Raw genomic sequence first — 13,452 nt, 5'->3', positions numbered from 1 at the left:
AAAAAAAAAAAATCTCTTTATGTTACATCTCATGGTCTGGTTTAAGAGTTTCCACAAAGGCAAACAGACCATTGTGTTGTAGCTTAAACCTATCAACTCCCATACAGCCAGGCACTGTCTATATAAACACCTAAAGACATACTTAGACATTTGAGCTGAACATTTCAACACTACTAAATCAGTACATACTTTGATGACTACATTTTTTAATCACAAAAAGAGGCACAACATGGCACAAACAAACACAGATGACTGAAAGAGTCTAAACTGTTTGTACTTGACTATCACGCCTTTTTGTATGACAAATGATACTGTGCTCATCCCAAACCACACACACACCTGCATACACACAAGCAAACTTTTTTGGAGGACTCAAGTAGCCCATCAATCCAGACAGGAGGCCGTGGATGGCATGACAACGCTATCCCAGCGAACATCTGTATGGTAACTTATGGCACGGCAACTACAGGCCTAATCCTTACACTGACTGAGAGAGACACGAACAGAAAAACAAACCTCAAATTCAGGAGCTGGTCCAGGTTGCTATCTGTCTCTGTTTCTCACCATTGTGCAGGAGAGTGTGAAGGCCAGGATTGCCGGTCCAGTTTAAGGGATTTGAATTAATGTAACATGTTTTGATTGCTGAACAGCTACAATCATCAAACAGAAAGGCCGACTTAAACAACACTCTGATTCCCCAAGGCAATGATTCACTCCTTTAGATGAGTAGGACACTAAGAAGAGCACTGTTGAAGCAAGCAACAACAAAAAAAGACAGGAGCCAGAGACCAAACACAGTGCAACGTTGATGTGTGTCACGAATGGCCCATCAGCACCCTCCACTGCAATGAAGAGGGAACTACAATTTACCAGATTAATTTAGCAAGCACCAGTTCACCAGTCTTATGAGTTAATCATTTTGTGATCTGGATCAAAACTGTTCTAAAGCCTGTTATTTATCAATTTAATATAATACATCATTATTAACATACAGATCTAAATGTATAATATTATTATACAATGTCATATAGAGGAACTAAAATATAAGATGTCAATTACCTTTTTTTCTTTTCAAAATCAACATTTTAGGTTAAAATTAACATATGTTTAGTGTACATTTAGGGAACATGTTTTTCTAGCTTTAAATTGCGAGACACTGAAGAGGAAAGGCAGGGTGATTGACAGCTAGAGGGCTGCTTTATAAGCAGGTGAAGTGTATGCTTTCACTTTGATCAGAGTGTGTGTGTGTGGCTGCCAGGCATGGGAAAGTTTGAGGCTGATAGAGTGTGTAGTTGACAGGCATGGGGAAGTCTGGGGTTGAAAAAGCATTCTTGAGTAAATACTCCTGAGGGCTTTGTTGTTTGAAGCTAAATCAAAGAGCACTTAGAATGATCACGAGCCAGGAGAACCCAGCTGTACATTTGTAAAACAATGTGACAACTTGAAATACGCCTGTCTTTAAAACCCCTGAAGGAGGAGAAACTAAATAACGCTCACTCAATTACTTCCAGTCAGGTTTCAAGGTCTTGGAACTAAATGTAGTTCTTTCAAAAGTCCAAACAAGCGCGGGTTAAAAATGAGAGCAATTAAAATGAAACCATTCATTGATTTGTGGAATATAAAGGTTCAAACTCTTTAAGGTGCTTCTTATTTGCTTGCATTTGTTTGTTATAGGAATTTCGCTCAAAACTAGTGCTACACTGGCACCTAATGTTCATAAAACAGTACTGCAGTTCAAACTTTGGGCACTAGACAAATCATCTAAAATCATGCCAAGAAATAAAACTCATGAGAATACAAGCAAGCAAGCATCCAAAGGATGGACATCACAGTTCTCACGTAACTCCATTGAGACATGGCATATTATCAAGATGGATTTTGCTAACAGACAATGAAAAAGAGATAATAGTCATCTGGTAAAGGATTTAGGTGAGTCACTGGCAGGCGGTACCAGATCACCATCAGATAAAACCGCCTTTGAATAAAACGTCCATGTGTACATAATATTTGCGATCTCTTGCCAGTTCTGTCATTTCTATGGGTGAATACCAGTGGCTTCAGTTAAAAAACAAAACACAAAACGCCAACAACTATGGAGTGCTGATGCTATAATACAATGAATTTACATGCCATGACCTTGCTGAAACCAAAGAGTAAAACTGCCATTGCACTGAAACTGAAAAAAATTAAAGAAATACTCCATCGTTCTCTTTCATGTTTTATGTACACTACCGTTCAAAAGTTTCATAAAATTTTTTAAAAACATATCTCCTATGCTCACCAAGGCTGCATGTATTTGATTAAAAATACAGTAAAACAGCACAATTGTGAAACATTAATACAATTTAAAATAAGTATTCAGCAAAAGCTGAATTTTCAGCAGCCATTACTCCAGTCTTTATCGTCACACTTTTTAGCATTAATTCTGAAAGTTAATATTTTTGTGGAAATTCTTTGATGAATAGAAAGTTCAAACAAACAGCATTTATTTGAAATTTCAATTTAATGTATCCGTCCTGAATAAATGTATTAATTGCTTTCAGAAAAAAATCTGACCCCAAAACTTTTAGACGGTAGTGTAAATTTTTTAAATATTGCAGAATATTCAGATATTGGCCCAGGTATGTACAGTATATATAAACGTAATGCCTTAAAAATAAAAATAGTCAAATACAGTATATCACACTTCACTGTCCAAAATGTTATGTAGTTGGTCTGACCTGTAAGGTTATATTACTCTCATCCAAACCCACAATATTTTCCTCTTTCACTCTCTTCTTATCTTACTCAGGCACGTAAATGATAACACATCCCACAGTGCATCTCTTTATTCAGATGCATAGTTTGATGAGGTCACAGAGTGCAGATGTTCTCAAATCCCTCACAGGTATTGTTTTGATTTTCCCTCTCTGCACAGACCATGATATTCTCGTGTCACCAGGCACAGCATGTGCAGCATTAGACACAATAACAAACATTCCCACTGACATGACATGAACAATGCAGGTTCACAAAATCTGTGAAAAACAGCACATTTTAAAAAAGGGGGGAAAGGGGCAGAAAACAGCTAAAGTCACTAGAGCATGAGTTGATAGAGGTGCACTGAATCAGGGACAGCATCTGAAACATGACAGCTGAGACATGAGTTTTTAATCCACAAAGAGATGTCTGAAATCAGTCAGCTTATTATTTATCTGAACTAAGAGTACTGAATAACCTTTTGCTCAAAGAGTCTTAATGGTTGAGAAATTAATAAACAAAAACCATCATAAAAATGCTTGATATAAGTGCTTCATACAAATAAAAATCCCCTGCTATTTATGGGGTGCAAAATAAATATATAGGCAGTCAAACAGAATAAATATTGCTTCATCTGTTATTAATCATTTCATTTCACTGATTAAGGTTTAATTTTCATTCTGACAAGGAAAGAGTTGTCTGAAATGGGGGCCTGTTGAAGCAGGTCTGGATTATTCTAGAATTTCAGTCTTCACAGTGTGCAATCTGATACTGCGCTATTAAAATATTTTAAAACTGTATTTACAGGTTTGACAATCCTGTCATGGTTAAGAGCAAAGGTTGTGTGATTTAAAGGTTAAATATGTTTTCCAAAGTGATCTGATATAAATAGCAAATGGTTACAATAGTTTGTTTTAAAAGCCCAAATATGATGCATAAAATAATTTAGATTTCACAGAGAAGTTTGACAAGAACAAATGCTATTAATATGACATATACATTAATATACATTACAAAATATGTATTAATGTTATTAATACATATTTAATTAATACAATTTTATTTGTATTTAATTGCATATCATTTATTAATGTCAACACATACAGTCATGGCCAAAAATATTGGCACCCTTGCAATTCTGTCAGAAAATGCAACCCTTCTCTCAGAAAATTGTTGCAGTTGCAAATGTTTTGGTACTGTTTATTTAAACATTTTTTTGCATTGGAACAACACAAAAAAAGTCAAATCTGATACAATTCCACACAGAACCCAAAAAATGCACAGGACAAAATTATTGGCACCCTTAACTTAATATTTGGTAGCACCACCTTTGGAAAAAATAACTGAAATCAATCGCTTCCTGCAACCATGAATGGGTTTCTTACACCTCTCTACTGGAATTGTGGACCACTCTTCTTTTGCAAACTGCTCCAGGTCATTCAGATTTGAAGGATGCCTTCTCCCAACTGCTGTTTTGAGATCTCTCCACAGGTGATCTATGGGATTCAGATCTGGACTCATTGTTGGCCATTTCAGAACTCTCCAGTTAGTAACCATTTCTGAGTGCTTTTTGAAGTGCGTTTCGGGTCATTGTCCTGCTGGAAGACCCACAATCTCTGGTGGAGACGCAGCTTTCTGATACTGGCCACTACGTTGTGCCCCAAAATTATTTGGTAATCATCAGATTTCAGTACCGTTCACACAGTCAAGGCATCCAGTGCCAGAAGCAGCAAAGCAACCCCAAAACATCTTTGAACCTCCACCATGTCTGACTGTAGGGACTGTGTTCTTTTCTTTGAAGGCCTCATTTCTTTTTCTGTAAACAGTGCCATGATGTCCTTTACCAAAAAGCTCTACTTTTTTTTGTCTCATCTGTCCACAGTATGTTCTCCCAGAAGGATTGTGGTTTTGTCACATAAGTTTTGGCAAACTCCAGTCTTGCTTTTTATGCCTTTGTGTCAGCAGTGGTGTCCTCCTGGGTCTCCTAACATAGCGTCCCTTTTCATTCAGATGGCGATAGATAGTGCGAGCTGACACTGTTGTACCCTGTGTCTGCAGATCAGCTTGAATTTGTTTGGAAGTTAAACGGGGTTCTTTATCCACCATTCGAACAACCCTTCATTGTAATTTTTCATTAATTTTGCTCTTCCGTTCACGTCCAGGGAGGTTAGCTACAGTGCCATGGGCTGTAAACCTCTTGATGATATTGCGCACAGTGGACACAGGAACATTAAGATCTCTGGAGATGGACTTGTAGCCTTGAGATTGTCCATGTTTTTCCACAATTGTTTCTCTCAAATCCATAGACAACTCTTTACACTTCGTTCTTTTCTCCATGCTCAGTGTGACACCCAGCACAAAGGTGGAGTCAACTTTTCTCCATTTTAACTGGTTACAAGTGTGATTACTAAATTGCCCACACCTGTTTCTTGCCACAGGTGTATCTAAATACAAATTACAGGAGCATCACATGCTTGAAAAGTAATTATTTCCTACAATTTTGAAAAGGTGCCAATAATTTTGTCCAGTCCATTTTTGAGTTCTGTGTGAAATTTGATCAAGTTTGACTTTTCTTCTGTTTTTTTTGTGTTGTTGCAGTGCAAACAAAAACAATAATCACATGAATACTAAAACATTTGCAATTGGAACAATTTTCTGAGAGAAGTGTTTCATTTTCTGACAGAATTGCAAGGGTGCTGATATTTTTGGCCATGACTGTAAATAATCAGATTTATTGATAACTATTATTTAATTATATTTTATCCAACATCAGTACTACAATATCTTTCAAATCAGCATAATGTAAAATTATTAAATCAAGTTAAAGTAAAACTTTCTTACTTCAGTATCTGACTAAATTTATTTCAGAATAAAAATATGTCTTGTGTAGGTATAGCACACCTCACTTTTTACAGAAAACTGAAGGTGTTATTAAACACCAGTCTCACGATACACAGTGTGAATGAAAGAGCCTGAGGGAGAGAGAAAGAGAACATAAGAACTACAGGGAGGTAGGGAGGCTCAGACATTTTTAAGAATGTCCTATAAAATATTCTGAATATGATATTCTATTCCAAACATATTTGAGTGGCAAAAACTACATGCAGCAATCTGACTGCAATTGTTAAACAGAATTAAAAAGCACTCATAAACTGAAAGCTTGCCATCTCCTCTGTGTTTTGGAGAAGAGTGTTTGGTGTTGTTCTCTGTGTGGACATCTCATAAGGAAGCAACATTATCCTCAGCTCCTTTGTCAGGCGGTTTGTAATGAGCCTGTAATGAGTTCATGTAAAATGCAGCAGAGAGATCATCTATCTCACACAAAGCAGGGGTCCCTACAGCACTGAACTGATACAGAGGCCCTATATCACCCTCTCAACATAGGAGACAGCGAAATACATCTATCATAACAAGATATACTGTGTGTTAATCAAATATCTACTCTTGGCTGTATTTTCTAAGCTTGCATATCAATTTTATGAATGCTATACTAGACTTTGAATAAACTGACAGTCTCCTTACTAACTGAAAATATTTTTCAGAATGGGGAAATATGGTTTCATGAGTTTGTATAACGAGTGGATATAAGATATAACCTAATTTTTATACGGTTAATCATATTTATACCACTGTCCTTGTTACAGTCTCAAACTAACACATATTAATTGTGTTAACTAGAATACGACTAAAAATAATAGGTCTGTAGTCCATCTAATGTCCATTAATACTAATATTTTCCACACTCTCGTGAAATTTTCTTTACTCCTACAAAACCACAAGCCAGTTCAGAATTCAGCACAAGCCGACAACAGTGAACCCTGTCCGGTCAGCTAAACCAGTCCAAGGGGGTGGAAGTCCGCGGAAAATTTAGATTTTTTTTTTTCGGGTGATAAGAGAATAAACTACTTAACCACCCATTGGTTTGCGCTGTACAACGGCTAAAACAAATACATTTAATTTATCATACACATGTTTGATTCACCACTCTGATATACTCGGACTCTCTCATCGTTCATGGACTTACCGGTTTGTTGACAAATAATCTGTTGATCTCCAGATGACTGAATTGATGCCGCAGGTGCTGCTGTGTTGTCAGACGACTACAAATGAATAACTTTTAACTTCAGAAAAATACAAGCATAAATAAAATTGCCGCAGTTAAACGCGATCTCTTTCACTTAACTTATGTAACTTTGAAATATTACACACGACATTTTTTATGGATTGTTAGCTGTTGCTAACCATTGACATGTTCATGATTTCAAGAGTCTCCAAGCAACGGACGCGACTCTCCATCACTGTTTACTTTTCTCCCGCGTTGTTTTCCGAACTTTACGGTAACGTTACTCTAATATCTTCCGGGTTGATCCCATTTACATGAGTTCAGAAACCCGATCGATTCTTAACATATTCAGTTGTCTTTACGAGCAATGTTTTGGTTATTTACCATTAATACTTTATTGTCCAAATTGAATTTACACAAAATATTTAAACTAAGAAACAATTTTTGCATTTATTTCGCATAAACTGCTTTATTATATGTTATTTTTGTGAGCAAATTATATTTATCACGCGCACAATAATCTTCAAATGAATGAATCTTTCAAATGAAATGCCCTAGTTAATCGTTTTTGAGAGTCGGGAATAAAAAAGCTATAAAAAGCTACAAAAAGGCTATAAATGAAACATTCTGAAAATGTAGTATTTTATAGTAGTATGTAGTGCAAAAGCTAGTAGAATGAATTTTTGTATTGTTTATTTTAAATACAAAATATATTTAAGTTAAACCTAGGCCTATGTTTTAATGACAAACAAACAGACTCTTTCGTATCGGTTCTTTGAAACGAAATGTCAGTCGGACGTCCCATCCACGACTCATGGAAGAGGGATTTTTCAGTCTGCGATTTATTGTAGTGACTTGTAGGAACTGTAGTTTTTATTTCAACAAAGTTAACGACTGTGGCGCCACTAAAAACTACATTTCCCAGAAGGCACTTGAAACGCAGGTGCCCCGGCAACTTGTTGCCTCGTGAGGGAAACAGGGGTGACCTCCGCAATCACCCGAGTAGTGGGAGAGCAGCTATCATTCTCAACCAGCTGAAAATGGTAAGAAAAATTAGTATTCCAACTTACATTGAAATGAAAGTAAGTTTTACTGTCAAAATATGGCGATGTAATTGCGAAGTGGCCCAAGTTTAATTCGACTTTAGGAATTACAGTAGAACTTTTGCAGTTACCTGTTACATGTGTGATGTGCTGATCGAGAACCAAGACTAGCATATTGATGATTAAAAGACTTGTTGAAATATAACAGTCAAGCATTTATGTTTGCATGGGATATTTCTTATATCAAACCGTTAAGAACATTTTGAGGTTCTATTCTGTGTAAAATAAAAACAAAAAAAGATTAGACTATTCTGAATATAATACAGATACATTCATTTGCAACAAACGAATGTGTCTGCAGAAGTGCCAAACTGCCAATTGGTGAAAGTGAGTTCATTGAAGAAATGTATAAATATCTCCAGGTTTAAAAATATCCCACACAGCATGTCAATCTGAGGTCTGGCAGAGTTTGCCAACACTATTTATATGTTATGATGTGGTGAGCCTCCTGAGTGGTTGTTGTAATATGACTTTTATTATCTATGCTAACTTACATCTATTGTTTATAATGCTATCTCTCTTGTTTGGTTGTAGGCTGAGCCTATTAGAGTCCTGGTTACCGGCGCTGCTGGTCAGATCGCATACTCTCTGCTATACAACATTGCAAAGGGAGATGTCTTTGGTAAAGATCAGGTAGGGGCAGGATTTGGCTTATGCAATGTCCCGTCACATCCAATTAAAATCTGTTGTATCATTTAGCATGCTGTTTAACTAATTCCAGGAAAAGGCACCATATATGTCTTCGACAGCCAGAGAGACTATTGCAAAACCAAAATCGTATTATGACAGTTATGCAAGACATGCACTAATGTTCTCTTTCCCTCTCGCTTTCAGCCTCTCGTTTTGCTTCTGTTGGACATCACTCCCATGTTGCCTGTGCTGGAGGGTGTTGTTATGGAGCTGCAGGACTGTGCTCTCCCACTTTTGAGAGGTATACATACAGAATAGAGTGTCATGAGGGGTCTTTGTGTCAGCCATGACACTGTGTTTTCACAGCACAAATGACAAGACATGGCCTGTGTTTTCACAGCACAAATGACAAGAGCTCAGAGCAATCTGATTGGCTGCCTGTATGATCCCCAGCTGAAAGGGCAGCTAAATTTAGGATTGTAGTTCCTATCTGAGGATGACGTGGGAAGGTTGACAGTATGTAACCTGTCAAGTGCATGGAATCAGTAACCAAAAATTCAGGAGGCCCAAACTGGATGGATAAACAAAAGCAAGCCACTGTATATTATGTATATATGTATGTATGCATTGTGACGTTAAATTCATGACAATCATCTCTCCCCTTTTTTAAATTAAACTAATGCACATTTTAATTGCTTAATTTTAATTTAATTAAGTTTTATATGTAGGAAATACACATAATATGTGTATTTAATAAATACATGGCAGTTCAACAGATATTGCCTACCTGATATAAAAATACTTAACTTAACAATACATAATAATAATAATAATAATCATCATCATCTTTCAATTATTATTTCACAAATTCACATTTAATGAGGAATTATTGGCAGGATTGTGTAGCATTAATGTGCTATTAAAACAACTAATATTAAAAGACTGATTTTTTTAAGCAATACTATGATGATATCATAATACAATGTATTGTAATATATTATAATATATTAAAAACAGTCAACCAGTCTTTCACATTACCCAGGTTCTTTATTTTCTGAGATTCTCGGTGTGTTGTCTAGTGACTCCCTGATGTTGCTGGTGTTGTTTACCCTCCATCTATTTTAACGCCACTGTCTGTGCCTTTTGTTGTAGAGGTCATCCCCACTGATAAAGAGGACGTTGCATTCAAGGATTTGGATGCTGCCATCCTGGTGGGCTCCATGCCAAGAAGAGAGGGCATGGAGAGAAAAGATCTACTGAAGGCTAACGTTGCCATCTTTAGGTCCCAGGGGGAGGCACTTGACAAGTACGCAAAGAAAACAGTCAAGGTGAATAACAGGACAGTGACCTTGACCTAATTAAGGGCAGATATAATGAAGTGAAGCTAATTTAAAGGCGATATGTTTTAATATGCAGGTTCTAGTTGTTGGTAACCCAGCCAACACTAACTGTCTGATTGCTGCCAAATCCGCCCCATCCATCCCCAAAGAGAATTTCTCCTGTCTGACACGCCTGGATCACAACAGGGCTTGCTCTCAGGTAAAACAGCCCTTTGTTGGATGGCCCACCAATACAAAGAGGTGAAATAATTCAGTTTATGCAAGTTTCACACTAACTTGTACCACATAATGTGTCCACTAGGTGGCAATACGTTGTGGCATTTCAGCAAACGGTGTGAAGAATGTGATCATCTGGGGAAATCATTCATCTACGCAGTACCCTGACGTCCACCACTGCAAGGTGAATGTGCAGGGGAAGGACGTGACTGCCTTTGATGCAGTGAAGGACGATGCCTGGCTGAAGGGAGATTTCATTTCTGTAAGTGCTGTCTGCTGTGGCTTCCTCTTCCTGTAGAGGTCACCGTTGGCCTATTTACTATGCCATACTACTGAGTAAGCAAGAGCATTATGTTTATCAGCATTCAAGACAGTTAGGTCTGTTGTAGCAACATTATTAATAGGCTTTGCATATGACTACTGATTGGAGTGATATGATAATAATTTTTCTGTAGTTATTCCACTCTTCCTCTCTGTTCCTCAGACAGTGCAGCAGCGTGGTGCTGCAGTCATTAAAGCCAGGAAGCTCTCCAGTGCCATGTCAGCCGCCAAGGCCATCTGTGACCACATGAGAGACATCTGGACAGGCACTCCTGAGGTCAACTTTTTAGGGGTTTTTCACAATTCATACAGACATTGGTTTTAGACTGTTCTGATACCAATATTGCATCTCTGTATTGGTTCAAATATGCATTGTTTTCTCTGTAGATAGGTGGTTTTTAACCTTTTTGACTCAAAGGCCTGCCACTGTCCAACACTATATAAGCTATTTTTCTTTTTCTGCTGTAGTCATGGCAGTTGCTTATTTTCAAATAGTTTTTTAAGAATATAAAAACCAAAAGTGTTGCTATATTACATTTCAAATTTCAGGTTTTAAGAACTGTGTGTTCTTTAGTAAAATCAATAGTTATTGATGGGAAAAAAAGATGATTTAGGTTTATGCCTTAAATTAGTTTTTAGTAAAAAAAAATAATAATATATATCAACAATGATTTATTAATTTTTAATTTATTGTAGTGTAAATGTAATATTTAAGTCCTTTATTAGCTGAGTCATTTACAGAACTACTTCTGTAGATATTTTATTGCATCAGGTGTGGAGGATTTCCACTTTAAGATTTTGTACATACCAGTCATTTTTTGACAAATGGAGACTCAAAATCAAATAAAAAACAGGGGAGACACATGGGAAACAAATAAGTCCTAAATTGGTCAAACAGTCCGCCTTTTAAAAAGTCCTGAAGGAGCGTGATGGCACTCTATAGAACTAAAAAGCCAAGCAATAAAATAGAAATGTTCTGTGATGATATTCTGTGATGCTGCACACAAGGCAACAACTTTCTTTGGACTAATGCTATACAGATTTATAAAGAACTGCTGATTTGATCTGAACAGCTTGTGTGTTTGTTTTATAGGGTGAGTTCGTATCAATGGGTGTCTATTCCACTGGAAACCCTTATGAAGTACCTGAGGACCTCATTTACTCATTCCCTGTTTCAATCAAGGTTTGTCACTAAAAATTCACCAAATCTATGCCTGATATCGGTTCCTTACACTCAGAATGCTGAGATGAAATTCATATTTACATCTATTTAACATGCTCAGCTAGAGAAAGCTGGATTTAGCCAACATTACAAGATATTTCTCTTTTTCTTCAGGATAAGACCTGGAAGATTGTTGAAGGCCTGGCCATCAATGACTTCTCAAAAGCAAAGATGGACGCAACAGCAGCTGAATTAGTGGAGGAAAGAGACACTGCTGTCTCCTTCCTGGGTGTGTGACTATAAACCCAACTGTCTACACCACTCTTAGATGCACAGAAAACTCCAGAAGAACGTTTGTAAAACACTCCTGAAAATTTTTTTCTTCCCCTGAAACTGTTACACAAATACTAGAACTGTATGTACTTGAATTTACTAAAACTGTTCAGTTGGATTTTGTCTGATAATTCAGAATTGGAATCTAGTCCAGCTGTTTAACAGGGATTTTTTGGGTGTTTCCTTTCTTGTTTTTGGTCCTCCACCAGAGCACAGCTGTCACGTAGAAAAAGTGGTCTAAAACAAGATTTTAATTAATCCTAGACTGCCCTTTCCAATCCAGAACTGCATAAAGGTGGACCAAAGCCTGGAAAGGACTCAGAGTACATGGATTAGGTCTTTCTGTGTCATTGTCCAGACTGAAATTTCAGCTGTTACATATCTGACAGGAGTCAGAAATGATCAAGGAATGCTTCTTGTTTTAATTCATTTCCTTTGGCATTGTGGTTAGTGTAACAGATGTTTATATGTAGAATCCAGCAATAAAACCCACACATTAAAATTCATTCTTGCACTCATTATTACTAAAACTTTCTTTTGTACACTGGTTTACAATAAACAATAGCCACAATTTTGTATTTCTGTCAGTTCATTGACATATATAGTGTTTAGAGTCAGGATCATGTTTTCGTTTCTGGGCCTTACTTAGAAATACTGGATATTGTACATATCTTGTAACATTGCATTCTCAGTACGAAAGGAGTGCTGGTCGTTCTGTCCTGCAAGGTCATTGGTGTGAGGTTGCAGACGTGGCCTTGCCGTCTGTTGCCAAATCTCCATAGAAAAACAAGCCCAAAATTTGCGATGCCTTAAATTATATATGTATACCAAATAATTGACGTGTTTTACTAGACAACTGCCCCTCTAAGTAAATAAATACCGACACCTATTAGCAAAGGGGAAAGTATTTAATAATGACTTAGTCTTAGATAATGATTATATGTAGGTGTGTTTGTTGCTGTTTTTGATAAACGATGTTTTTTGGGATATATGTAATTGTTGTACTAGGAATAATTGTATAAGAAGTCCCAAACTAAGCGAGTGTATTAAAAAAATACGCTAACAAATCGCAACCCAGCAAAGCTTTTATTTTTTAAGTGATTTTATTAAACGGCAATCCACAGATGCTTATAATACGAGGACATGGCAACACTGCAGTCCGGCTGCACTCAGCCAATCTCATTGGTTACTGCGAGCTTACGTTTTCCCTTTGGAATTAATATACTGCAGTGTTTGTAATACCTTGCATTTGTTTACTAAATTGATAAATAATAATAAAAACGGTTTGCTGTATCTTTCACATTCATTCAGAATCACAAAAATTGGGAAAGGGTGACAAAAGTATATAATTTTGGTTTCCAAGCAGTTCTTCTGATTTAACGTATGATGTTCTTGATATTTCTAAACAATGTTTTTAGCGCAGTGTTTCAGTGACGCCGCACTGCTGTTTCTGAGAGGAGAACGTTGATTGGCCAGAGAGGGAGACACGTCACTGTTCCGGAACAACCTTCAGCAGCTCCCAGCCTTCAGAGTAAGACATTTCAA

At 36.9% G+C, this 13,452-nt stretch overlaps 2 protein-coding genes across 8 annotated transcripts in view; one reads left to right on the top strand and one right to left on the bottom strand.

The window, feature by feature from the left end:
- wdpcp (WD repeat containing planar cell polarity effector) overlaps positions 1 to 13,452 on the bottom strand; it is a 95,668-nt gene that overhangs the window by 52,074 nt on the left and 30,142 nt on the right. Inside the window, exons 1-2 of one of the 6 annotated variants that reach the window (XM_079443216.1) lie at positions 6,982 to 7,089; positions 6,764 to 6,860 (exon numbers count right to left, since the gene is read on the bottom strand). The exons of 1 other annotated variant lie outside the window; for it this stretch is intronic. The gene's annotated coding sequence lies outside the window, so the exon portion shown is untranslated. Of the gene's footprint in view, positions 1 to 6,763; positions 7,100 to 13,452 lie in introns of those variants that run through there. 4 more of the 6 variants (XM_079443212.1, XM_079443214.1, XM_079443211.1 and 1 more) reach the window with 4 other exon arrangements.
- LOC306886270 (malate dehydrogenase, cytoplasmic-like) lies at positions 7,735 to 12,474 on the top strand. Of its 2 annotated transcripts, none has more exons than XR_013785616.1 (10): positions 7,735 to 7,845; positions 8,440 to 8,538; positions 8,740 to 8,836; positions 9,688 to 9,863; positions 9,952 to 10,074; positions 10,177 to 10,353; positions 10,576 to 10,689; positions 11,506 to 11,595; positions 11,749 to 11,926; positions 12,172 to 12,412. XR_013785616.1 is itself a non-coding variant. In XM_079443237.1 (10 exons), exons 1-10 carry the CDS (start codon positions 7,843 to 7,845, stop codon positions 12,198 to 12,200), a joined length of 1,023 nt encoding a protein of 340 aa, XP_079299363.1. In that variant the 5' UTR covers positions 7,735 to 7,842; the 3' UTR covers positions 12,201 to 12,474. The 2 variants fall into 2 exon arrangements, 1 of the variants encoding a protein (XP_079299363.1); XM_079443237.1 differs by having other exon boundaries at positions 11,749 to 11,863; positions 12,172 to 12,474.

This window comes from Barbus barbus (assembly GCF_936440315.1).
Source record: "Barbus barbus genome assembly, chromosome: 20".
Taxonomy (NCBI): Eukaryota; Metazoa; Chordata; class Actinopteri; order Cypriniformes; family Cyprinidae; genus Barbus; species Barbus barbus.
The sequence above is the reverse complement of the archived record's forward strand: the minus strand, read 5'-3'. Positions and strand labels throughout refer to the sequence as shown.